This window comes from Trichechus manatus, unplaced genomic scaffold, assembly GCF_000243295.1.
Source record: "Trichechus manatus latirostris isolate Lorelei unplaced genomic scaffold, TriManLat1.0 scaffold00001, whole genome shotgun sequence".
NCBI classification, from domain to species: domain Eukaryota; kingdom Metazoa; phylum Chordata; class Mammalia; order Sirenia; family Trichechidae; genus Trichechus; species Trichechus manatus.
In genome coordinates, this window is record NW_004443937.1 from 44229379 (window position 1) to 44255955 (window position 26577).

The 26577-nt window shown below is 42.8% G+C and overlaps 1 protein-coding gene across 1 annotated transcript in view; it reads right to left on the bottom strand.

Annotated features, from left to right (window-relative positions):
- ADAMTS9 (ADAM metallopeptidase with thrombospondin type 1 motif 9) overlaps positions 1 to 26577 on the bottom strand; it is a 185860-nt gene that overhangs the window by 132001 nt on the left and 27282 nt on the right. The window contains exons 4-11 of the mRNA XM_004368663.1: positions 18007 to 18296; positions 15953 to 16036; positions 15737 to 15852; positions 14569 to 14609; positions 14351 to 14456; positions 8649 to 8795; positions 7156 to 7297; positions 4744 to 4848 (exon numbers count right to left, since the gene is read on the bottom strand). Coding sequence (XP_004368720.1) covers positions 4744 to 4848; positions 7156 to 7297; positions 8649 to 8795; positions 14351 to 14456; positions 14569 to 14609; positions 15737 to 15852; positions 15953 to 16036; positions 18007 to 18296 — 1031 coding nt within the window. The remainder of the gene's footprint in view (positions 1 to 4743; positions 4849 to 7155; positions 7298 to 8648; positions 8796 to 14350; positions 14457 to 14568; positions 14610 to 15736; positions 15853 to 15952; positions 16037 to 18006; positions 18297 to 26577) is intronic.

Below are 26577 nucleotides of genomic sequence, written 5' to 3' on the forward strand. Positions count from 1 at the left end.
TTTCTACAGAAGAGAGAACGGAGTATGGGGGTAAGGCCACGCATCACTAAGAGCTGAGCTGGGAACACAGGCCCAAGAAGGTATGCTCTTAGCTGCTACACGTGCTGTCTCTCAATTGTGAGCTAATGGGGACAATTTTTGACAACTAAATAAAGAATGAAATTTAAAACAAAAGAGATTAACAAGATGGTTAGGTGAGACTCCAGGTTGCCCACCCAATATCCATTCTCTCCTTCATCCTTGGTAACAGAATCTATATTTTCCCAGCTTCCCCTACAGATAAGGGTAGTCAAAGAGACAGCAGCAGAATTCATCAGGCAGGATTTTTGGGAAGACTCTTTTGCCCCTTTGTTCCTTGCCCTTGGCTTCATCCTGCCTGGAACTAAAACTTGATGGTTGGAGCTCCAGCAGCCATTTTATGACCTTGAGGAGAAAGTCATTTGCATAAGATGGTAAAAAAGAAAGAAATTAGGAGCCTGAATCTTTGATAACTTTGTGGAGCTTCCATAACAGTCCTGACCTACCTACCTCTGGGCTAGTTTTTGTGTGTCAGAAAAAGACTCAATCTGCTTACACTACTATAATTGAATCTCACCTGAACAAAATTCCTAATTAATATACAGTTGAGGTCATAGCTGATGCCCAAATTCAGCCCTCAAATCTTGCTGTTAGAAACACATTTTATAAATTCCACAAGTAAGGAGAAAATTCCTATGACTATTCATGGATTTTTAAGAATTTGCCTCGAAATGCCTTTTTTTTTCCTCTTGACACTTCAGATTTCAGTCTCTTGATCTCTCTGTTCTTTACCTCCACACATGAGCAAACTCCAAAGAGACCATAATTGTCATTAAGCATGACCATAAACCTCAGAACAAAACAAGGACATGGGTTTGTCGTAGTGCTACAATTCAGCACTGCAATAAAATGTCCTTATAGGGTCCATTTTTTTTTTAGAAGACTACTACCTGGTAGTCTTTATTAAAACCTGGTAGGTGAATTAAACATTTCTTACCGTATGACCATTGACTGGTGTCCAAAAGAGGGTAAGAGCCTCAGAGGAATAAGGAAAGTGCCTAAGGTGACAGAGGCTGGAAATGGAGCTGTTTGGCAGGCAAATGCCAAGATGATGTCCTTTACTAGGCAAACTGACAAACAATAATTACACCCTGGACTAGCCATTACATCATAAGAAAGCACTGAGTGGATGGTGAAGCCAGAGGCAAAATATAATCAGCCTTTCCTAAAAGTGTCCAAAGCCATTTAAATGATATTTTACATAAATGCATCTTTTTTTAAGAGGTTGGAAAGGGACTTGGAGGTCAATTTTGCCGCAAGGATGCTTAAAAGCATTTCAAACTCAGATTCGCCAACAGGGCTAAAATGAAAACCTTAATGACTTAACAAGAGAATGGAGAAAATAGAGAGACATCAGTGAGTCATTCATCAAAATAACATTGTGTCAGCAGCCCAAGATAGACAACTGCTCAGCGAACAGGGCAGAAAGAGGAGAAGGAAAAAAACAAACAAAACCCAGGAGGCAAAGGGAGTCAGAATTTTCTGGCATCCAGGGACCAGGCATATGGTGTTACTGCCAATTCTATCAAATCAAAACAAAAAAACACCACAAAGAATTTCCATGCCAACACAGCTACCATTGTTGGCATTTGCAAAACGCGTAAACACTCTTGAGATTGCGCGGATGGTGTAGGGCCGCAGTGTTCTGTTCTGTTGTACACAGGGTCGCTATGCGCTGGAACCGACCAGACAGCACCTAACAACAACGTAACTCTTCCGAGGAATACACACACTTACCCCCATCTTTAATAAGAGATGCTAGACTTCCTAAAACACAACTAAAGATATCCCTATCATTTTCTCTGCATAGTTGCTTCTCCACAGCTGTTTTGAGCCTGCCTTCGGAACAGTTTTAAGTGTCCTTCCTGCCCTGCTGAACACAAGCATACGTTGAAAGAAAGAGTCTTCCAAAGGTTCTCTTAAAGTTCCCCATCCCAGGGAAGGTATGAGACTACCCTGCAATCCCTTATCTTCTAACTACAAAAACAGAAGATTAGAAAAAGACAGAAACCATAACTCATGGAAAAAGTCAGTGTAGGACTCTTCACATATCTTCGTAGTTTTATTATAGACTGTTCTTTTACAACATCGCCTTGTACACGTAAAGGCCGCCATGTTGTCAAATCACAAAGCAGACCTCAATCCCAGGGGAAGCCTGGTAATACTCACAATGGAGACTTGAACGGATTCTAGTTTGGAATCATGTTTATCATTATAATTAAATTAATATTCTGCAAGAGTAAGTAAAAACAAATGTATTTTCTTCCATTTTATTACTCACCCCTACTGTCTATATATGGAGCCCAAGTGGTGCAGTGGTTAAGAGCTCAGCTGATAACCAAAAGGTCAGCAGTTCAAACCCACCAGCCGCTCCTTGGAAACCCTATGGGACAGTTCTGTTCTGTCCTACAGGGTCACTATGAGTCAGAATTGATTTGATGGCAATGGGTTTGGTTTTGTTTTTTTTTTTTTGGTATTGTCTATACAGGAGTCCCTGGGTGGCACAGATGATTAAGTGCTTGGCGGCTAGCCAAAGGGTTGGCTGTTCGAATTCACCCAGAGGTGCCTCGGCGGAAAGCCCTGGTGATCTACTTTGGAAAACTCAGCCACTGAAAACACTATGGAGCACAGTTCTACTCTGACACACATTAGGCCATCATGAGTCAGAACTGACTCCATGGCAGCTGTTTTTGTTTTTTTTTTTAAATTGCCTATATGGAGCTTGATAGCCTGTTCATGATAATTTTACTAAATATAATTCACTTCATCATACTACTGACAATTCTTCTTTGTTGTGGTTTTTCTGGCAATAATACGTGTCAAGGTAGACACAGTGGGTGGGTGCACAGGATGGACTAAAAACTCCAACACCCCACCAGTGGTTTTGCTGAGCTCAGTCAGATCCGACCTAAGCGGCATAGCTGGTGGCACTAACCCAGGCTGTCAGCTAGGTGTCCTGTCTGTTGCCGTCTCTCACCAACTGGTAGCAGCTGTCAGGGTCAGTGTGTTTAGAAGGACTCTGTGGCCAAACCCCAGTTTTCTGAGAATGAGTGGCACACTCACCATCAATGACCACCGTGGAAACCTCACTCAGTTCTATGATCCTCTGGGAACCAACACGCTAAGTTAAACGTTCCACAGAAGTATGAAATCCACACTTTGGTCAAGGAAATACATACATATATAGCTTTCATGGGCTTAATAGATAATGATTATTACTATAATGAACAATTATATGTCAAGCCAATGAAAGCTCCAGAAGCTGTAATGTCTATGTCTATAATATGGTATTTCTGTTAGGTTATCACCGGGGAAAGCTGACTCCCAATTGCTGAGGTCCTAGCCACTGAAAAGTTAGATCATGAGCTTAGTTACCGATTAAGTCAGGTACAAAATCATCTTCATTATAATCTTTTATTGTGGTGTTGGACTCTATATTTTTCAAATAACTTTACTACCCCCTAGCTTGTTTAACTTTAACCACCCTGAGAGATGGGTGAAGCAACCGCTGGTCCTCCTGTCTGCTGATCAGAAACTCAAGGTGCTCGGTGAGCCTGAGTTGTGTCCACTCCACCAGACCCTGCTGCCCCTTCAGGCAGAACAATGGAGGAGTGGGAAAGCGGGGAGAAGCTGGGTTATGGGGTGGCTCTGGCCCAGTGGCCTGAGTGGTTTTCAGGCATGTCCTTCATCTTCCTCAGCACCCTCATCTACACAATTAGGGAAGAAAGAGTTAAGTTCTGCCCCTCTAAGGTCCCCTTCCACTTAAACATCCTGGGAACTATTGGGTCTATAAGGTAAAGTGGAGGAAAAGGAAATGAGGAAGAATAAAATATTAAAAGTGAGTAAAGTGGACAATGGGAAGAGAAGAAGGAAAAATATACATAAGGATGATGAAAGACTGAGAAATATAGTCCAGGGATTGTCATTGGTAAGTGACAGAATGCTGTTTTCCATACGGAAAAAGTAAAAATCGGGATTTATATCTAAAACTTTTTGCAACCAAAAACTTCGGGTGATGATGATGATGGTATCACTAACATGCTACCCTTTTTTGCTTTAGATGGACACCAGGTGCAGAAGTTTGAGTTAATGATACGCCCGGTGTGTGGGAGACTGTTATCATCTGTCCATGCAAGTAACATTGTGTTTAGTTATTAACAAGTGGGAACCACTGTGACCAGCTCATTAGGATTTAGAGTTGGATATATCCCAGGTGACATCATAGCTCCTTAAGGGAAGAAGACAGGCTGGTAAATCCCGTATCCTATCAGTGAGTAGGGGAAGTAGGCTGCATTTCTGTACTGCCTTGATTCTAAGGTGCTCCATCGACTTAATTAAAGCTTTCCAAAACAGAGAGAAGAAAAACAAACACAAACCCATATTAAATTTACCCATAAACTGAGAAGCACATTGTAGTTTCCAAAATGTTAAAATAAGAAAAAAGTATACCTTAAAACGAAGGTGATAACGAGAGCTGTGTCAGGTATCAGCACTAGGCTATAAGTTTCCGCAATTTTCAATAGTAAGCCAACCCCCCTCCTTAAAAAAGTAACATGCATGCTAACATGTACTGCATTCTGTTATAAACAATGGTGACTGATCATTCCGCCAAAATCTTGCACATTTCTGCCCTGAGACAGCAGGATGGGGTGGGGCGTTACTTGCCTTTCCGGGCTCACACTCCGTCCCGTCAGCCCAGGGTGTGTGCTGGGTCCGGCAGCCTTTGTGGGCACCATCCACATTATTGCACCAGAGTCGTCTACACTGCATCTGCTCAAGTGAGTGGAACAACAAGAAAGCAACGATGTGATTAGGAAGATATCGAACCAAGTAAGGATTGCTTTCCACCTGAGGCTTTGCCAGTGACAGAGTGCAGGTTGGAAACGGAATTTTTCTTTTGTATGATAATCGATCAAATATTCCAAGGGACATAGAGAGCAGCCCATGAGACACATCTTTATGCTTGGATGAAGTTATTTCCTCCAAGAGGAAACTACAATGTATCAGAAACCTACATGATGTGATCGGGTCCTCAGCAACACCTCCCCACATTGCAGATGAGAAAACTGAGGCTCACAGGCAGTAAGGAGATCAATATCACACTAGAACACGGAAAGCTGTATTTGAGTTCAAGTCCGGCTTGACCCTCAAACTAGTGTTTGTTTTCTCCAACTACAAAAACCTGTTACGTTATCAATTTTGATTCACAGCGACCCTACAGGACAGAGGAGAACTGCCCCACAGGGTTTCCAAGGCTGTAATCTTTATGGAAGCAGACTGCCACATCTTTCTCCTATGGAGTGGCTAGTGGGTTCGAACTGCCCACCTTTCGGTTAGCAGCTGAGCACTTAACCACTGTGCCACCACGGCTCCTTTTTTTTCTGACTATGCCACATAATGTCACATTATAATCATACTATCACTCCGTTCTAGGACTTTGTTTAGAGCTTGTCAGAGGAAAGAAAGGACAAAATATTGTGAAATATTTTAGCATAGATAAATTACAAAATAATAACATAATAACCACCACCCAGTAAAGAAATAAAACTTTGCAGACACAGCTGAAGGCCCTTGGGTACACATCCTGCTTCCTATCCACCTCCCCTTCTCCCCAGAGACGGCCACCGTCCTGGATGGTGTTCCTCGTCTCATCACGCTCATTGCTTTACTACAAAGCTATACAAACGGACCAATAATACACAGCTTTGTGTTGTGTGGAGTCCTGCTGGCACAGTGGTTTAAGCGTCTGGCTGCTCACCAAAAGGCTGGCAGTTCAAATCCACCAGCTGCTCCTTGGAAACCCTATGGGGCAGTTCTACCCTGTTTTACAGGGTTGCTACGAGTCGGAATCGACTTGGCAGCAATGGGTTTGGTTTTTTCGTGTTTTTTTGTGCTGTATGTATTTAAGTTTTATTCAAATAGCATCATGTGGATGTCCTCAGCAACTTGCATTTTTTCCCTCTGAACACTATTTACACAACTTGATACATTTATCTGTTTAAGGATATACTTTTTAAAGATAATTTTAAAAAAATTATACATTATCAAAGTAGCTATGCTCCTCATAGAAAATTCAGAAGGTACTAAAAATTTATTTTTTTTAAAAAAGGAAAAAGTCACAAACTATCCATTCTTTTCTGAAATCTTACTTTCTGCTTTTACATTAGAACATACTCTACGCTTCTTTATCCTCTTATTTTGACTTAAAATTATACCAGAAGCATGTTCCTGTGTGTATGTCATGGTCAACAGCTGTATAATATTGCACCAAATGTAGATACAATTTGCTTAATTATTTCACTGTTAGGCATTTGGATGACTTCTAATTTTTGCTATCACGAGTAACACTGCAATAAGTAGTGTTATGGATAAATTTTTACATTATTTCCATGGAATCACTGTACTTCTTAATTCACCATGCTGTCTCCAGAGTCTCCCCCAGCAAAACAACTGAGTGACCGACCAAACACACAAACAAAAATCCAAGAGGATGGGATGGGACAACCACAGAAGTAGAGCGATGCTCACATGCAACCTGACGATCCCTGGATCGTATCACTGGTATCAACGCCCGAGACACACACGAGAAACAGCACACACTCATCCCCAGCTGAGCTACCCCAGAAATGATCGCAAGCCCCAGAGGGTCCTAAGACATAGTCTTGACAAGTGAAACAGAGAAAACAGGCTTGTTTCATGAATGACCTTTACTGAACCTCAAGGAGTACCTTACTGCAGGTCACCAGGACAGATCAAAGGCAAGGACAGAAGAGGGCTGAGCTCCGCCACTGTCCGCTCTGTCCTCTCTGAGCCTCACTTGCTCCTGTGTAAAATGACAGTTAACGGTGTCTCCCTTTTGAGCTGTCGTGAGAGTGACATGAGGAAGCACCCTTTAATACTGAGCCGTATCACTGGTTATCATCATCATTCCTAGTATCAGCATTAACCGTCAACAGGTCATTCCCAACTTTTCCTGGGGTAGCTTGTGTTACAGTGAGACTCTGATGTAAAACTGTGAATGAAAACAACAAAAACGAGAACCAGCGTAGGAGGGCGGAAACAGCCCCAACCACTTACCATATACGGGCACACCTGAAACCCTGGGCCGAAAATCAATTCGCATTGTTTGTTCACGTTGTAGAGGAGGCCTGGCAGTTGGGGAGGCAAAGGGTAGGGTCTGGATTCGGGCTCGTTAAGCAAACACTCGCCATAACCAGTGCTACGGAAGGAGAAAGAGGGTCAGAGGGGTCGATGAGACCACGCCTGTTAGGGCCCCAGACCAAGGTGAAGACCATCCCCCCATCTGACTGGTAGAGGATGGTTCTTGTTTATATTTGTTTTATTCTTTTCATCCAAGGTTAAGTTAAAAAACTGAAGTTATATTTCAGTGTAAACTTCTTTGTAGAACCATATATACTTTAAAAAAAAAAAATCCCGGCTGCCATAGAGTCGATTCCAACTCATAGCAACCCTATAGGACAGGGTAGAGCTGCCCCATAGAGTTTCCAAGGAGCAGCTGGTGGATTCAAACTGCCGACCTTTAGGTTAGCAGCTGAGCTCTTAGCCATTGCACGACCAGGGCTCCATAACACGCATAACCAGTAGGAAATACATACTGTTATAGCATTTATCACAGTTGGGGACAATTACGTATTTATTTTTAACTATCTTCCCCACTACACTGTAAGCTTCTTAGGGGCAAAGAACCTTTTTCCTCCAAGCGCGGGGCCTTGTCCCTAGCACCAGCTGTTTAGTTTGCTGACTGGATGAGTGAGTGAGTGAATCAGTGACTCATAGAAAGAAAACACCTTACGTCATCTGGTTAAGAAGAAAAACAGCAACCCTCCAGTTCTTCCACTTTTCTGCAAACACCTCTACTGGAAAATTCAGACCCAGTGACTTCTAATTAATAAAGCCCCCCCTTCCTGGTGGTTGCAGAAATACACACCCGGTGACCTTGGGAAAATCACTTAACCTTTTGTACTTCTAGGACAGAAGGACAATAAATCTGTGACACAGGGACATTGTATAAAGTAACTGAATCTTTGAGCAGCCTGGCAGGAAGCTTAAAAACAAAACAAGAAAATGAGAGGAGAAGAGAGGGAGCGAGAAAGAGAAGATATCCTCAATTCAACGACAGCATGGGGTCTGCTGCAACGTTCATCTACCCACATAATCTTCTTTGGGATCCTCTCACCCCTCCACTCATTTCCAAGCCAAAATTACTAAGTTAGAATCATAGAAATATTTGTGGCTGTCATCATGGAATCGCATGCATGGTCCCTCCCGCAAGGCATTCACAAATTTCAAAGCTTTACCAAAAGTAAGGCAAAATTTACATGCTCTCTTTACAACCGCAACCCTTTTCCTGCGTTTAGTCTATTATCTTCTGAACTCTGGCCAGGATATGAACTGCGGGGATGTCAGACAGTATTTTTGTTCCCTTCACCAAGGAATGTCAACAAAAATAACAACTCAAAAGGAAGGCTGGACTCTACACAGTCTTTCCACAATTAGTTCACTAGACATGGGCCAGGAGTAGAAATCTGTGCCGAAGGAACAAGTCTTACTCTAGAAACTCAGTGATGTATTTCCGACTACATTTCGACCACATCCAGGGGTTGGTGTAGAAGTTCAATGTTGGAGCCATGACGTGCTGGGGACTCTTCACTCCCTCCTCCTTGCACTTATTGTTATCATCGTGCGGCATGTTAAACCTAAGGCCAACAAGACAAGGACGAAAATGTCAACAAACCGAGCGATCACGCTGTTGTAATTGCTTCAAGAGTGCACTTCCCTAGGAGAAAAAAACGAACTGGTTACCGCATCGTGGATAACAAGCTGGCTCACGGTGAGCAGGACAAAACTCAACAGACAGTTGGAGACGGGGTACAGGCTATGACGTACTTCTCACCTAACTTAGTACAAAGTGCCTTTAACAGATAAAAAATGAGGTATGGGGTGGGCGATTATTTGGTTTAAATGTACGTTTTGGACTTGCAGAGGCTGTGAACGTGCTGCAGTTGGTGCTAGAACACGGTCCTTGGAATTCCTGATAAGCTGTGTTAAAGGCCAGCTTAGAGAGTCAGGAATTCGGCAGGTTGTCATAATGTGAATATAGTCATTCGGGTGTCAAAAAGTGAAGCTAATGGCTTTCTAATACGATGATCACTGTGGATTTTGGCATCTCCCCCTTTTTGGATCAGGCTGACACGTAGGTGTATCAATACAAAGACATGCAAAGTTCGTGCACATAAAACCCATGAAAGAAAGCTACAGCATGGAAACCAGAGGCTGGCCGATTCAGTGGCTTCACTCAGAGACGGGAAGAGTTTCTTGCCTCATGCCAACATCAACTGATTGGGACTGGCTTCCTGAAAAGTCAGGCACAAAACGATTCTTAAACTAATCCAGGTTCCGCCTGAGAGAAGTCTGTGATGGATTGCCAGTGTCCTCCTGGGCCTGGGAGGGAACAGGGCCGTGGCATTAACACATACTTGCCATTCTTGGCTTGACCAGAGGAAGTGGAAAAAGAAATGATAGGAAGTATTTCTCAATCCAGAAACATCAGTTCTCTGACCCGCCTGCCGTTCTCAGCTCAGCTAATTATCCACTGGGTGACGAGTTCAGAGGGGCTGTCCTCTTTGTCCTCAATTACAAAATTGATGCATGTGATTAATTTAGCATTTAGGGAGGAATTCCCTTCACTAGTTCTGCTCAGATACAGAAATAAGTGGGTCAGACAGAAACGTGAAGACTTGTTTCAAATAAAAATAAGAGCTGCTGTGAAAGCCCATGACGTCTATTCCATTAACTTCTCGTGTTTTTTTATTCTTTAAAAATTTTAGACCCCTCAGTTATTGCCAGTAGAGATGAAAAAACTCAATCTGTCTTGTTTGAACTTAGTATTAGTTGTTCTTAGTGATTAAGAGTCTGTTTTCTTAAAAGAAAGGCTGCCCAAGTTTCCAGCTCCTGGTTGCAGTGTCCCTTTAATACCTGTATCAACAAACTCAGCTCAAGCAAAACGTTCAAATCTTCCTTCCACCACGGTTCAGAGAACTGATGTGCATCCTCCACCCCAACCATGACTGATAAAATCAAGTTTGCTGCACCATGTAAACAGAGTATTCTCTTGCAAATCCAAGCACATTTTGCTCTTAGCAGGGCTAGATAATAATAAATATTTATTGTGCACTTACTAAACAATAATAGCCAAGATTTTTTTTTATTATTCACAGTGCACCAGGAAGTGTGCTAAATGCTTTAGATGCTTTATTTCATTTAATCACCAGTCTGACCCAATGAACAGTGCTATTTATATCCACATTTTAGAGATGAGGAAACCGAGGATTAAAATAAACCAAACCTTTGCAGTCGAGTAGATTCCAACCCATAGCGACCCTACAGGACAGAGCAGAGCTGCCCCTAAGCTTCCCAAGGTTGTAGTGTCTACGGAAGCAGACTGCCACGTTTCTCCCATGGAGTGGGTAGTGGTTTGAACAGTCGACCTTTTGGTTAGCAGCTGAGCGCTTAACTACAGTGCCACCATGGCTCCTAATTGAGCCCTACCCCCTTCAAAACACAAAAACAAAAAAAACAGACCTGTTGCCATCGACTCGTAGTGACCCTATAGGACACAGCAGAACTGCCCCATAGGGTTTCCGAGGAGTGCCTGGTAGATTCGAACTGCCAACCTTCTGGAGGTTTAATTACTTGATCAAGGTCACACGGTTACTAAGGTCAGGGGGAGCTGGGACTTGATTCCATTTCAGTCTGATTCCAAAACTTCCACATTTACTATGCTATATCCCTTCCCATTAGACAAGACACACAAGCTTTGTCAGGAATACTGACTGAGTAAGGACTTCTGTATTTTGTAGAGACTCAATTACCTCCCAGATTCTTCCTAACTCTTAGATTCTGTGTCTGTGAAGCTGGAAAAAGCAGGTCGGAGCTGTTTTTGAAGCATACAATTATGCTCAATAAACACAACAAAATCAATTGCTTTTTCCCCCTAACAGCTCCTGTGTTGCATATTACCATAAAGTCACGATTGTAACAACTTAATGTGTAATTTTTAAATTAAAAAAAATTCGAAATATAATTTTTAAAGTTCATCAGAAAATCCATTATAAAGTACTATAGCAAATTAATACAGTTTCACTTTCCTTAAAATATGAGAGTGCCCCAAAGCAAAAATGACTTATTAATGAGTTAATAAGTTCAACCTATCAACTCACATCCTTCACTTATTATTTCATTTTTTACCTTCTGACACTTTTTTGAGATGGGGGGATAAGTATTCTTCCCATTCTGCAGGTTGGGGAACAAAGCGGGCGTTGTCGGGAGAGGCTGACTTGCCCAGGTCAGGAGAGTGTGAACAATTCAGCCCAGAGCCACACGTCTGCCTCCCAGCCCAATCCCTATCTCAGATCCTTTGGATAAGGTGATAAAGGTCCAGATGCTATAAAGCTTTGAACAAATGATTTAATATCTCTAAGTGAAACACAGGTAAACAATACTATCTACCTTGTGGGGTTCTTACCATGATTAGAAGGGATAATGTAAATAAAAGTTCCTAGGACAATGCCAACTTCATGGCTTTGCGGGGAAGGTTGTTAACCCTGCATTGACACTGCTCTACAGCTGAAGATATTTGGGTTTTGTGGCTCAACATTTTCACTTTCCTTAAAACGCCAACTTTACCAACTGGCTGGCTAGAAGAGAAGTTTGTAAGCGGAAGGGATTAACAGGAAAGTAATTTCATTTCTTTAAACGGTGTACTTTTCCTAGCCTTATTGTAGTTCCACGTCCATTCAACCAGGTCGTAAATGTTAATCTGGTAATCACACAAACTCTCTGCCCTCTGAATACATTCCTATCTCTGTAACTGCTCTCATTCCATTCCATAAGTCATGAAAAGCTGCCCTGTTGAAATCCCACTCTATTCTTTATGGTCAAATCTCATCTCCTACTTAAAATTCTAAAGGAATTTACTAGATTTTATGCAAAACAAATGTATAAAAAATTCCCAATAAGCTCTGTTAAAACAAGTTTGGAAACATTGTGTTGAACAAAACCAAGAAGTTGACTTAATGCGGGATTTATTAAAGACTTTATATTACTGAGTCTTTTGACTCTAAGCAGGTCTAGACTATGAAATGTTTCTTGAAATTATTTGATTACAAAACTCCTTTTTTCACAGATTATTTTCATGGAAGGAGCCCTGGTGGCACAATGGTTAAGTGCTCAGCTGCTAACTGAAAAGCTTGTAGTTCAAAACCATGCAGCAGCTCCACAAGAGAAAAGACCTGGCAATCTGCTCCCGTAAAAACTATTGTTGTGTGCAGTGGGGTCGACTCCAACTCATAGTAACCCTGTAGGGTAGAGCAGAAATGCCCCATAGGGTTTCCTAGGCTATAATCTTTAAAGGAGCAGATCCCAGCTCTTTTCCCCCGCAGAGCAGCTGGTGGGTTTGAACCATAGACCTTTCAGTTAGCAGCTGAGCACTTAACCACTGCACAACCAGGGCTCCTTCCTGTAAAGATTGGAGGCAGTTCTACTGTATAATAGGGGGTGGTTATGAGTCAAAATCAACTCGATGGCACCCAACAATAACAACAACAACACTGTCATGGAATTGGTGTCAGGCTCCTCATGCTTTGAGAAATGCCAGTTGGACCAGTGGTTTCAAGCTGAGTTCCAAGGAGTTCTTGATTTCCACGAAGCTGCTGCAGAAACCAAAAGGCAGGGAGGATGCTGATGACAGAGAGCTGCGGGCTGCTACAACTTCCTGACTGAAAGCCACGCTCTTTTATGTTCTAAATACTGGGCATCTGCACAATATTTCCTTTGGGGAAAAGCAAAGAACAGTACTTTTAAAATACATTTGAAAGGCACTGGTCTTCAAATACACCTGTTATATGTTGAGCTGAGTTGCAAATATCTGTATATATGCATCTCACTTCATGCGCAGTACACTGCATGGGAGGTACCTTCAAGAAATATTTGCCGAATGAAAATGTTTGCTGAATAGATGATGTCGGCTCTAAACAGAGTTAACACAGACACGCAGACTGATACACAAATATATTAAAGGTATCCTCTGAGACCAGACTTCATGGTCTGACTGAGACTGGAGGAACCCTGGAAAGCACAGCCCCTGAATTCTCTATCAGCCCAGAACTAAAACAATTTCCGAGGCCAACTCTTCAAACAAGGATCTGACTGGACTCTGGGACATAAAGTGATACTCGTGAGGAGTGTGCCTCTTAGCTCAAGTAGATACAAGAGACTAAATGGGCAGCTTCTGTCCGGAAGTGAGATGGGAAGGCAGAGAGGGTTAGGAGCTGGTTGAATGGACATGGGAATCAGGGGTGGAAAGGAGGAGTGTGCTCTCACAGTATAGGGTGAGCAATTAGGGTCACATAACCATGTATGTATAAATTTTTGTATGAGAGACTAACTTGAAATGTAAATTTTCACTTAAACTACAATAGTAAGCAAACAAATAAATGAAGTATTTTGCTTTGGGAAAAGGCATACTTTCAGTAAATTATTTTAAAAAGATATAAATATTTTAATTACTCTAGGAAGAAAATAATGCAGATCAAAAATCAGAATAATTTCTAGTAAATTGACATCATCTCATTCCATGCTCTGTCTCTGAAGACAGAAGGGAAAAGCCAGTTCTATAATGACCAGACACTTGGTGACCACATTAGGAAATGATGTGGCCACTCTATAAACCACTCTTGAATAAATTTCTTCTCTGTTCATTCTCTTCCCTGAAAGAGGGATATCAGTGTCCCTAGATGCTGAATGTGTGAACGGTAGCCCTATATAACTAGAACCAGGAATGACCTGGATTTTTGAAAATCTTGAAGGCCAGGGCAATGTTGGGGGACCCTCCTCCTGAGTAAAGATGTTAAGAAAGTTCTCCAAGCCAACACATGCTCCGCGTCAGTGGAAGGGGTGGGGATGCCCTGTTCTCGTCTGCAGGAGGGAAGAACATTATGCCATGCATAGAAAACCTGAGCAGTTAAACCGAAGACACATGTGAGCTGTGGCTGAGGCGGCTGCTCTGTGTATATTCAACTGTCTGGAGTCAAAGGAACGCCTCCCAAGTAGGCTCAAAGCTCCACCACCCTCAAACTCTATCATGACTCAGGAAATGCTGTGCAGCCTCTAAATCCATGTATGCGCTCAGTGATGCGAAGGAACAAAAGTCTGGGTCACTCTGAAATAAGATAAATATTGAAAGGAAACGTACACGTGGCCCAGCTCGTGGGCTATTGTAAAAGCTGTACTCAATCCACTATCTTCACTAATAGAACAGCTTCTATAGGGATCACAGATGGTTCCCAGTTCAGCAAGACCTATTAGAAGAAAAACAAATGAACAAGGATTTACTTTAAAAAGCAATTGTGGCTTGGAATAAAAACATGCAGTAAACTGTTTAAGCCGCAGAGGATGCCCGTGCGGACTCACCTAACGTATCACACTTGTCGTGCGCTCTGCAGATATCCTGTCTGAAAGCAAAACACACTTAGGGTCTCGATGACACCGAAGAGGACATGTCAACACAAGCAAATAAAGGCTTCCAGGCGTTCACAATAGCAAATAATTTAGGGAGGGGGCGATACAAAAAGCAAACCAGCAAGGCCAGGGTTTCTCAACTCAAAAAGAGTTTGAGAATTAAAAGCTATGTTAGCCTTCTTCTGCCACAGGGGTAGCCACAGGGCAGCAGTGGGGGACTTTACCCAGAAACCTCTCCAACCAGGACTTATCCTAAGACCTTGGGGGAAGTGGGTCCAGTTTCTTAAAGACTCTTGGAGAATATTCCTGAGCAGTCTTTCCTGGGAGCTCCACTGAAGAGTAGCTGTTTGTGACCATTTCAGGCATGGCCAGCTGGAGCTACAATGAGGCCAGCATACCCTTCCTTGTTGACCTGAACTGCATTAAATCTTCTTTAGCTAGTTGCAGCTATGTAAAAATTGAGAGATCTCACATTTTTAAAAAATCCATATGTATGGCTCCGGGCAAATCTCAAAAGCTGGCAACACTGGCTTCATACCCTGCAGGGCAACAATGAATCTGAACAGCAGCTGCCCCTTTATAAAACCCCAAACCAAACCCACTGCCAATGAGTCAATTCTAACTCAGAGTAGAACTGCCCCATAGGGTTTCCAAGGCTGTCATCTTTATGGAAGCAGATGGTCACATCTTTCTCCCATGGAGTGGCTGGTACTTGGAACTGCCGACCTTTTGGTCAGCAGCCGAGCGCTTAATCACTGTGCCACCAGGACTCCTGCCCCCTTTATAAGGGGCGTGGATTTTCAGGACTGCATAACACACTTATTACCTACCTGGCACCTGCAGGTTAGTGGTTCTCAGCCGGGGTGACTCTGCCGCCCCTGGGGGGGCATTTGAAAACACTCTTGGTTGTCACAGCTGAGGATGGAGTGCCACTGGTGCAGCGAGGGTAGAGGCAGGATGCACGGGGAAGCCCCCTCACCACAGAGCATTACCCAGCCCAGAATGTCATAGCGTCTAGGCTGAGAAACTCTGCTCTAGGGACTGAGTCCCAGGAATATATGGCCTTAGCCCATCAACGCGACCAGAAACTAAGCCATTTGTGAATAAGAAAACCACACACCTCGTTATGAGAACAGCAGTATCATGCTGGATTCCACCGGGATAGTTCTTCGAATGCTGCCACTGGCAGAAGTTTTTTAATGTTGTCTGGGCATTAAAAGATATGGAAGGTCCTTCCTAAACACAGAAAAGAAATACCGTCGGCGGGTTCCACCAACACCAACTAGGTGTGCCATTTCGGGTACAGTTAGAAGAAAGAAGAAAGAAACTTTATTACCTGTTCATTATGAATCACAACTAAGTTCACAATAACAATATTAATTAAATTTCCAATACTGGGCTCTTTATAGATAGAGGCTACCTGCAACCGAGATAAATGTTTCAAAGTTAATGGTGAACGCTGTGCAAGCAATAAGCAATTCTCTCTTATGCTGAGCTCTATCTCTGTTTACATTCTACCAACATATGCGTTTTGTAGTTGTGAGTTTTCATTCATTCAACAAACATTTACTTCAGGTCTCTTAGTAAAATTCATAGATGGCAGTTTTTAGATAACAATGAATTCAAACCAGTTTAAATTCCAAGGCGTTCTCCTCTGAAACGGCACTGTCATGTGACCTGACAATTCTCTGGGCCCAAACACCAGATACAAATTGTCAAGCACTCTCCTCTCACTTGAAAGCCCAAACGGCCGATTTGTAAATTCTCACACTGACCACATGTTTGCAAATACTGCTCTTCTTTATGTTTAGCACTTGTTCATCTTCTCAGCAACCTGGTACCCTGGGGTTTTTGTTTTTGGTATTATTATCATTAGTTATGAGAGTTACTGCTTACTGAATGCTTATTGCGGACTAGATGCTACGCTGTACCTGTGTACGCGTCCGCACTTAATCCCCACAGCCAAGCTCTGCTCTAGGGACTATTATAGCCTCTCTCTATTACAATCTATTATCATCTATGGAAACTAAAGCTCAGAGAAATTAAGCAACTTCTCCAAAGCAACACAGCTGCTGAGCAGCAGAGTCAGGACTCAGCCTAGTCCATGTTTATAATCAAACTCTTGTTAATAATATATTTATTCATAATTCAGATCTGAATTATGAAGTGGAAACAGGGCTGGATCTGTCGAGGCTCAAATGAATGAAAGTAGGTTTATATGGGCCTCTATGGGACAATCTCCAGTATTTCAAGGAAACAGCAATGTGTAGAAGAGTATATGGGAATGCTCCACTTGTATTTGAAAAAAACATTGCCTATGCATACATATTTGTCTAAGAAATATAGAGTCAGGTTGTCCAATACATTAGCCATTTGCCACATGTGGCTGCTGACCACCTGAAATGTGGCTAGTCTGAAAAGAGACACGCTGTGTCCAGCACACACTGGACTTCAAAGACCTAATATGAAAAAAAAAAACCTAAAGTATCTCATTAATAATTTTTATACTGACTACATGTAGAAATGATGCTATTTTGGATACAAAAAGAAAATATATTATTAGAATAATTTTACTTGTTTTCATGTGGCTACTAGAAAATTTTCAATTGCACATGTGGCTTCCATTAAATTTCTATCGGGCAGTGCTGGTTAGAAACACGGAAAAAACTAACAGTGGCTGCCTCTGGGAAGGAGCCTGGGGGCCCGGGTAGGGAAGGATGTTTCTTTTTCATCATCATATATGCTTTGGCTCTCTTTGATTTTTTTCAATCATGCAAATTTCTTGTGTTTTCAATTCAAAATGAGAATACAAAAATAGACTGAGGGATCCCTAGCTTCGTCTGAGGTCTACTTAGTTAGAATCCCGGGGAGGGGACAACAGTGGGACCTGCACTTCAACAAGCTCCCGGCGACTCTGGCTTACGACCAGCACCCACCAGTACGACTCAAGACCCGCCACTCCTCGCTGCGCAAGGTTCGTATGTCAGATGGACAGCACTGGTTTTGGAACCCGGACAAGCTAAAGGTCGCGTGCTGTGTCTAAGCCACTTACTAGCTTGATGTGACTGTGGACACGTGACCTGGCTCCTCCGAGGCTCAGTTTTCTTATCTATAAGGTGGGGTGATGATCCTACCTAGCAGTGCCGCCGGGAGGATTGGAAATTATGCCTTTAAGGTAAGCACGTTGTCTAAGACAGACTAAGCACTCAATATTGACACCCATCACTGTCATTATAAAACAGCAACCGATGAAGAACCTTATGTTTTCCTCAGCCACTTGCCTGAATCGGCTGAAATGCCAGCCCTGAATGATCCTCCAAAACGCCAGATGGAAACTCTAAACGGCACATTTAGACACCTCATAAATCACCTGTTTTTGAACGTACTTACAATTGACATTAAAGTTAAAATATAGTGTTGAAGGTTTGCTCCATGGTAGGCAACCATTCTGCTGTCGGCTACCACCATCACTTCGACAAACCGCGGGTAGGATAAAAAGCGCTTCGTCCTTCTGTGGGTCCTCTTTTCCCTTGCAACGTCTGTCTCGTTACCAGAGGCAGAAAAAGCCTTGGCCGCTGAGCTGCCTTCCAGCACCGTCACATCCTCCGCCAGGTTACTCCTTCCGGCCCATTTTATCGTTCTGGTTCTCCTCTTGTCCTTAGAGTGACCACTGCTGTGCTCTGTGACGAAGCAATGGTGTTATCACATCTCAGGCCACACATATTTCCTATTATGAATTTAATCTGACACATTTTAAGACCACGCCTCTGCAGTCAAATTACACATAAAATCAAGTCCTACACAGTGTGGACGCTACAGGTGGAACTCAATCTTGACTCTCACCTAACTGACTAAGGACTTAAAATGAGCTTCCCTAGGAAGCTTCCATAAATGCTCACTTACGGTATTAGAAAATGAGGCCTGAATTTACGGAAACAATAATCTATGACTCTTTTCATGTGGTAACAAAAGCCTTGCTGGATTTAAGCGGTTCCCTCTCCCACTGTTCTTTGCTGTGGATACAGTGGGGGCCCACCGTGTAGCTACAGCTACGAAGGGTGGAAATGGTGATGTTTCACTTACACTGCTCTGGCTATTCAGTGAGGTACAGCACGAAGAGGTCTGAGAGGCGGGCAGGTGAGCCGATGGTACAAAGGAACTACAGGCACTCTACTACCTGATTCCATCACTGTAATATTTAAGGGCTAAGGATAGGATCATCACTATTCGATGCCTCTGAATGTTTAATTTATTTCAGGGCTCAGGTAAGGAGGTAGATTAAATTCAGAGAGTAGGGGCAGGTAGTTGGGACTGAGATTTACAATGCCAGATGAGCTCTATTCATCTCCTGCCTAGGCCCCGTGGGTTCTACACACTCTTGCTGCTCAAAGTGGGGGGCATGGACTAGCAGCCCTGACAATATCTGGAAGCTCATTAGAAATGGAGACTCGCAGGCCCCTCCTCGGGCCTGATGAGTCAGAAGCCGTATTTAAGACGATCCCCCGCTGATTCATATCCACATTAAAGTTTGGAGATGCACTAGCCTGGAATTTAAGAAGCCCTGGTGGCACAGTGTTTAAAGGTCAGCAGTTTGAACCCACCAGCAGATCTACAGGAGAAAGCTGTGGCAGTCTGTAGAGATTTACAGCCTTGGAAACCCTATGGGGCAGTTCTACCCTGTCCTATAGGGTCCCGATGGTCGATTTGATGACAAGGAGTGGGTGGCACAATGGTTAAGCGCTCGGCTGCCAACCGAAAGGTCAGCAATTCGAACCCACCAGCCACTCAGTGTGAGAAAGATGTGGCAGTCTGCTTCCATAAAGATGACAATCTTGGAAACCCTATGGGGCATTTCTACTCTGTCCTACAGGGTCGCTATGAGTAGAATCGACTCAACAGCAGTGGGGTTTTATTTTGATTCGGTGGCTCAAACAGTTAAGAGTTCAGCTGCTAACCGTAAGGTCAGTGGTTTGAAACCAGCCAGCAGCTCCGTGGAAGAAGGACCTGGTGATCTGCTTCCATAAAGATTACAGCTTAGAAAACCCTGTGGGGAGGTTCTACTCTGCCACATGGGGTTGTTGTGAGTCAGAATCGACTGGACGGCACTCAACAACAGTCTGGAATTTGGCTTGAAGCTTGCATTGCTGGTGAAAATAACCAACTTCCATATCATTGACCACAATTAAACAGAGTAAGCATGAAAGTGCCTGCTAAATATGCTTTTAGGAAGAACACAATTTAATCCGTTGTCTTGCCTATCAGTTCATAAATGTGCTTTAAAGCTTTAATCCAACCAGCCTGTAGTCTAGAACAGGCAGTGGAATTGTACAACTAAGAAGTGTGCTTACCTAGGACGTAAGGAATAGACTTTATTACGCCACTGCCAAAAATATATAAAGTTAAATTGCAAGTAGTTTCATAGCTGAAGATCCCAAATATTTGACCATTTTGGCCCACTGCTGAAACAATACACGTAGGCCAGACTGTGCATTTTGCCCCCGTTGAGTGGTTGAGCAATTGTTAAAATAGTGAAATCAGTCCATACCTCCAAACAAATTATATGCGCTCCAGCTGCAGATAGTACGACTAGCCCAAAGCATAGCACACAGTAAGATTTTGCATTAGATCGGTGTTCTTCTAGTCTCTTTTAAGTGTATTCATATATGTATGTCCATGACATACGGGCAGTTAGGCAGTTCATTCGATTTTCCAACCATCAAATGATTAAGGAATAGATACTAACCAAGCACTTACTATGTACCATGCATTGAACAGGCTCTTTTATGCATGTTTTCTTACATATTCCTCTCAGATCAAGAAAGTTACCTCCATTTTACAGATGAGAAAAATAAGTCTCACAGAGGCTAAGCAACTTGTCCAAAGTCCCGCAGCAGGAACTGGTGGTTATGAGAAATCACCACAGATCATGGATTTGATCAGCACCGTAAAACAGTATTCTTTCAACTAAGCAAGGCTTCTCAAGAGCTGGGGATTGGAATGGCCTTATGGTTTGGCTGACATTTTCAAAATGGAATCTGAATTGGGAAAAAGATAGTGCCTGGTGGGTGTTTTCACGAAGGGTCTTGCTTTTCACAACAGGTGTCTGTAAGCCAAATTGTTGAAATGTGAATCTCTTTTTATGTATTAAGAAAACAGGTTACTTAGTTTGTGAAGAGCAAATAATTTTTACTTAATGTCTTCTGTAAATATTTTGATTTAATTTATTGAGTTTACTTAGAGAAAAATATGCTGCAGTAAAAAAAGAAAAAAAAGTCACTAGAGAAAATGTCATATAGGATTCACTCGTTTGACCACTGAGGGGAAAAGCTGTGTCCTCAGCATCATCAGGGAAAACCCAAGGAGGAATCAAGGCAATACTTGGAAACAAGGTACACTTATTTAAACAACAAAGTTGAAGGAAGTAAGGCATTAATTACAAAAAGACTCCAGTTTCCAACAGAGAACAACCCATGACATTCTAATACACCTGGAAGACGTTTCATTCACAAGTCATCTGTGTATCAAAGACATAATTCAGCACACTTTATGTGGCATGAAAATGCAGGAACCAAATTACTTCTTTGAAATAGAAAGCAACGTCTTCTAATATGTAATACTTTCTAGTCTTTTACCCAGCTGACTTTCTCTCCTAATGAGTTAGAATCATCTTTATCAACCTAATTCGCCCAGTGAACTTCTAGTGTAGTAACCATCTTAGCAAGCAATTTGGAATTTAACTTTAAAAATAGTGTGAGATTTATACATGCAAATATTCATAATTACTATAAATGTATGAAAATTTTTACTCAGAGAATCAGAAAGAAAATAGACATTGTAAGTTATATACCTATTCAATTCGTTTGTCTCTGAACAGAAATTGTATAAACAGAGGAAGATTTTCCCCACGAGAGCACACACTGAGGAGATGAAAGGAAAGTCTTCCACTTTTCTCTTTGTTGAACTTTTAGCAAATGGAATCAAGGCTAGTGTCCCAGGAATCTGCAATGTCACTTTACTAGTAGTTTTAGCAGAATGGGCTACATAACGAAATTTCACGCTCAAGAAAAGCAGAGTACAAATAGTCTGCGCATTCTTGCTCTTTTTATTTTCACACATAGTTCTACATTTCTTATTTTTTAATAGCAGTTTCACTGAGATAATCTGCAGACCATAAAATTCACCCTTCTAAGGTACACAATTCAGTGATTCTGAGTATATTCATGGACTTGTGCAATCATCACCATTATCTAACTTTAGAATATTTTCATCACCCCAAGAAGAAACACCTTACCTGTTGGCCATCAGTCCCCATTCCCCTCTCCTCCCAGCCCCCGACAACCGCTAACCTGCTTTCTATCTGTATAGATTTGCCTACTCCGGCATTTTACATAAATGGTGTTATACAATGTATGGCTTTTTGTATCCGGCTTCTTTCACTCACTACAGTGTTTTCCAGGTTCATCCATGTTGCAATATGTATCATAAGTTCATTTGTTTTTATTGCTAAATAATATTCTACTGTATGGATACATCACATTTTGTTTATCTATGCATCAATTGATGGACATTTGGGTTGTGTCAACTTTTTAGCTATTGTAAATACGCTGCCGTGAATATTTGTGTACTAGTTTTTGTGTGCACATATGTTCTCACTTCTCTTGGGTACACACTTAGGAGTAGAAATGCTAGGTCGTATGGTCACTCTGGAGTCCCTGGGTGCTGCAAATGGTTAACACACTCAGCTGCTAACCAAAAAGTTGGAGGTTCAAGTCCACCAAAGGTGCCTCAGAAGAAAAGCCTGACAATCCACTTCTGAAAAGTGAGCCACTGAAAACCCTATGGAAATAGTTCTGCTCGGACACACAGGGCGTCGCCGTGACTCGGGGTCAACCTGACTGCGACTGGAAACAGACACTCCATGTTCGACATTCTGAGGAACCACCAATGGCTTCCAAAGGGGCCGCATCATCTTCTTGCCTCCTCCTGAACTTCAGAGATGACCTTAGAAACAGTACACTTTTTCTCTGTGGCTCTTCTCTGAGGATTCCTTTAAAGAGTAATCGCGCTTACTTGACTAAACAGCCTATGAGCAACCTGGTCCAGTTCGTTATCTTAAAATAGCATGTTGATACCTCCAAGAATCAAAGACATGTTTGCATTCAGAGAAAAGTATAACATTTTGCAATCTGAAACCTCACAGGTGCATGCAAACAAATTTACGCAGGTTAAAAAGCTCTAGCTGGCAGCTGTGTGCTTCCTAATGCCACATTGTGGGCACTAGAGTTCTAACGTTTTATTTCAAGAACGGTGAGTTCATGTCAGCTTTCATGACCGCTCTGGCCTTGAGGACTAGAGGAGAGGCGGTGATGTGTATGCCCCCAAGACAGCCAGTGTCTCAGAGCTCAGGCTCTGCTGGGGCAAGGCTGAGTCAAGTCCTGTCTGAGCCTGAGCGACCACCTCACTCCGGCTCACCCTCAGCCTTCCCACTTAAAACGACCAAGTAAGAACCGTACGTACGTCACAGAGTTGCTTTGAGGAGTAACTGGAGATCGCACGTTTAAAGTGCTAACAGTGCCTGGTGCATAAGACAGAACCAATGAATGTTGTTATTACTGTTATTATTATTAATCTCACTATTTTTACCAGTTGCAAAGTCATAAAAAGTGAGCTACAGCTGAACAGGACCATGTCAGGGAGCGCCACTACTTGTCCTTAAAAACGATTTTTTTTGGCTTATAATAGCTATTTCAAAGACATAAGCTGATTATATCAGTAAATAGGGCAAATCTCCACGAAATGTGCCTGATTTCACGTCTGACACATAACCCCATGATGCTGTGAAAGCAGTAGTAATGGCAAACCCAGAAGTGCCGAGGTCTCCGTCTCTTCAGGGTCACCTCTCTGGGCCTCAGTTTCCTCATCTGTTAAGTAGGTATAGAAATACCTGCTTTCCTCTTAAGGCTGCTGTGAAAATCACATCAGAACATACACAGAAAACTCCTTTTAAGTTATCCACTGAATTTAAAAACCATTTCTTGTGCACCTGTTTGGCACAAGGCACGAGGCTAAGTTGAAGTAAACAACAACAACAAAACAAGAACAAGACTTTGGCCCAATCCTTTAAAAAAAAAAAAAAGTACTGCAAAAAATTCAAGATGGTATCATTATCTAAAAAATCCACAGCCCAAAACTGTTAACATTTGCTTATTTATTGGTCAAAATCATTTAGATGTGTTTCATTCCACGTCGCAATATAATCAAATGCATGTTACATTACTAAATAACTGGAATTATTTTAAAACATAACATCCAGGCCTGGTCATCCAGCGGTTACTCATCCAACCGTATCACACAGACTCGGGTTGGGTGGAGTGAGGAGATTCAAATGCTAACATTAACAGTTGGGAAGTTAATGATTGCTCTCTATTTTCTCAAGCTTTGTCAAAATTTAACTGGATCTCCTTAAGGCACTGAACCACCTTGTGACCGACCTCCTGGTCCACCTGGGCCAGGGAATGGCAGGGGCGGACCGCGGGGAGTTGAGCAGGTTCTGTCCCTCTGGGGCTGGCGGGGTTCCTTAGTGGTCTTGCACTCAGGTTCTGGAGTGAAAGCAGCCCAGTATTCACATTTGTGCTCTAAGGCTCCCCTAGCTATCTCTGTCTCACAGCCTCAGTTTCCTCATTTGTCAAACAAGGCAGACAACAGAGCCCACCTCCACGGCTGACCCTGAGGATTAAAAGAGATGATACACACCAAGTGCCCTCAGCACAGAGCCTGACATACAGGAAGGCCTCACTAAACATGTAAGACGCTAATAGGTATTAGTTGTTGTTGTTTTATTCTAAACCAAAAAAATAAACCCACTGCCCTTAATTCCAACACACAGAGACCCCATAGGGTTTCCAAGGCTGTAAACCTTTACAGAAGCAGACGGCCACATCTTTCTCCCATGGAGCCCCTGGTGGTTTCAAACCACCGACCACTGGGTTAGCAGTCAATCACTTTACCCACTGCGCCACCAGGGCCCTATTTACTAGCAGTATACAAAACGTCCCTCTTTATAAGTTAGCACATTGGCATTAGTTTCCCAAACAAAACATATCTATTTTAGCAGGAGTCTTCCCCTCTCTTACTCTATTTTGTTCATAGAAAATGCTTTTCCTTTTATCCCCATTCCTTCCCTCATTCGGTTCCCCACCACAGACAGCTGTCTAGAGTTTGATGGATAACCTTTCGTTTGTACCTGCTTTTCTTAAACACGTCTTGGTTTTACACGCATGCATTTTTAATTATGTAGATAGCATTGGGTTAAACTTCTCATTCTGTTTCCTCCTCTCTTTTTCTTTAAAGCTAATATCACTGGGTACCTGTTACTGCCAGGCCCTGGGCTAAACGCCCAGGGAGTCCAGCGTGGATCTCACGGGATCCTCACGACCCTCTGACGTAGGTGCCATTATTATCCTCACTTTACAGATGAGGAAACTGAGGCACTGAGAGGTTCTGTAGCCTGTCAAAGACCCCACAGCTGGTCAGTAGCAAAATCTAGAATGACCTCTAAGCTACACCCACGATCCACTTTATTTTCCTTTTCCACACTAAAGAGAGAATCCGAGCAAACACTCTACTTCATCACCAGATAAGGGAGATAGATAACGCCTTTCTCTTTCCTAATATGGCTTAACCTTAACCCTGAGAGGCCATGTCCACTGGTTGGGCCCTCTTTCTGCCAGGAGCAGATCTGCTAATGGAATAAGCACCATCACCACAGGGGAGAGGCCTGGGGACACCAGCAAATCTGCCCTCTGTATTCCCCACTGAACAACACAGGAGATTCTGGCCTCTCTCAACTTGGCAAGAAGTCAAAATAATGCAAGACAGGTGGATGTATGGATGGATGGAAGAAATTGCTTATAGGACCGTGGTTCTCAAAGTGTTACCTGGACCAGTAGCCTATAGGAACTTGCTGGAAAGGCAGACAACCAGGTCCCAAACCAGACCTAGTGAATCAGTAAGTCTAGAGATGCGGTCCTGGAAATCTGTGTTGTAACAAGCCCTATAAGAGATTCTGATGCGATAAACTTTGAGAACTGCTGTCCAAGCACGTGGATTGGTATTCAATGGCTACTTTCTCTGTCCCTTACCTTCTAGCTTCTTAAATATCCAAGGATCACTTCAACATGTACAGAATTTATTCGTTACGGAGGAACACGTCAAGCTGATAATCGCAATGCGGCATTCTTCACGAGGAAAGGTGCACGGCCTAATGGCTTAGTGTCCAATCTTGAGTCGGCCCTCACCAGCTGTGGGCAAGTTACTTACTATGAAACCAGCTGCTGTCCAGTCGATTCAGATTCGCGGTGACCCCATGAGTGTCAGAGTAGAACTCTGCTCCACAGAGTTCTCAATGGTTGGTTTTGCAGAAGTAGACTGCCAGGCCTTTCTTCTGAGGCACCTCTGGGAGGACCCAAATCTCCAAGCTTTTGGTTAGCATCCAAGCATGTTAACCATTTGCACCACCCAGGGACTCCTACTTAACTATAAAAAAAAAAAAGCTTTGCTGTCGAGTCGATTTTGACTCATAGTGACCTTATAGGATAGAGTAGAACTGCCCCATAGGGTTTCCAAGGAGCAGCTGGTGGATTCGAACTGCCGACCTTTTGGTTAGCAGCCAAGCTCTTAACTACAGTGCCAGCAGGGCTCCTACTTAACTATAGGAACCTCCATTTCTTCACCCTTGAAGAGGAGGTAAGAATGTTTGCCTCACAGAGGTACAGTGGACAGAAAATGAACTAGCGTCAAGGGTGATGGGCCCAGCTCTGCCGGACATGGACTAAGAGCTCAGAAATAGTAGCTGTTATTATTAGTGGATTGGATGTCCACAGCGCCCAGGCAGAGCCTGGCATACTGTGCACACTCAGACAGACCAACCTGAGGACTCCAGCCCAGTTCCGCTCTTCCCCA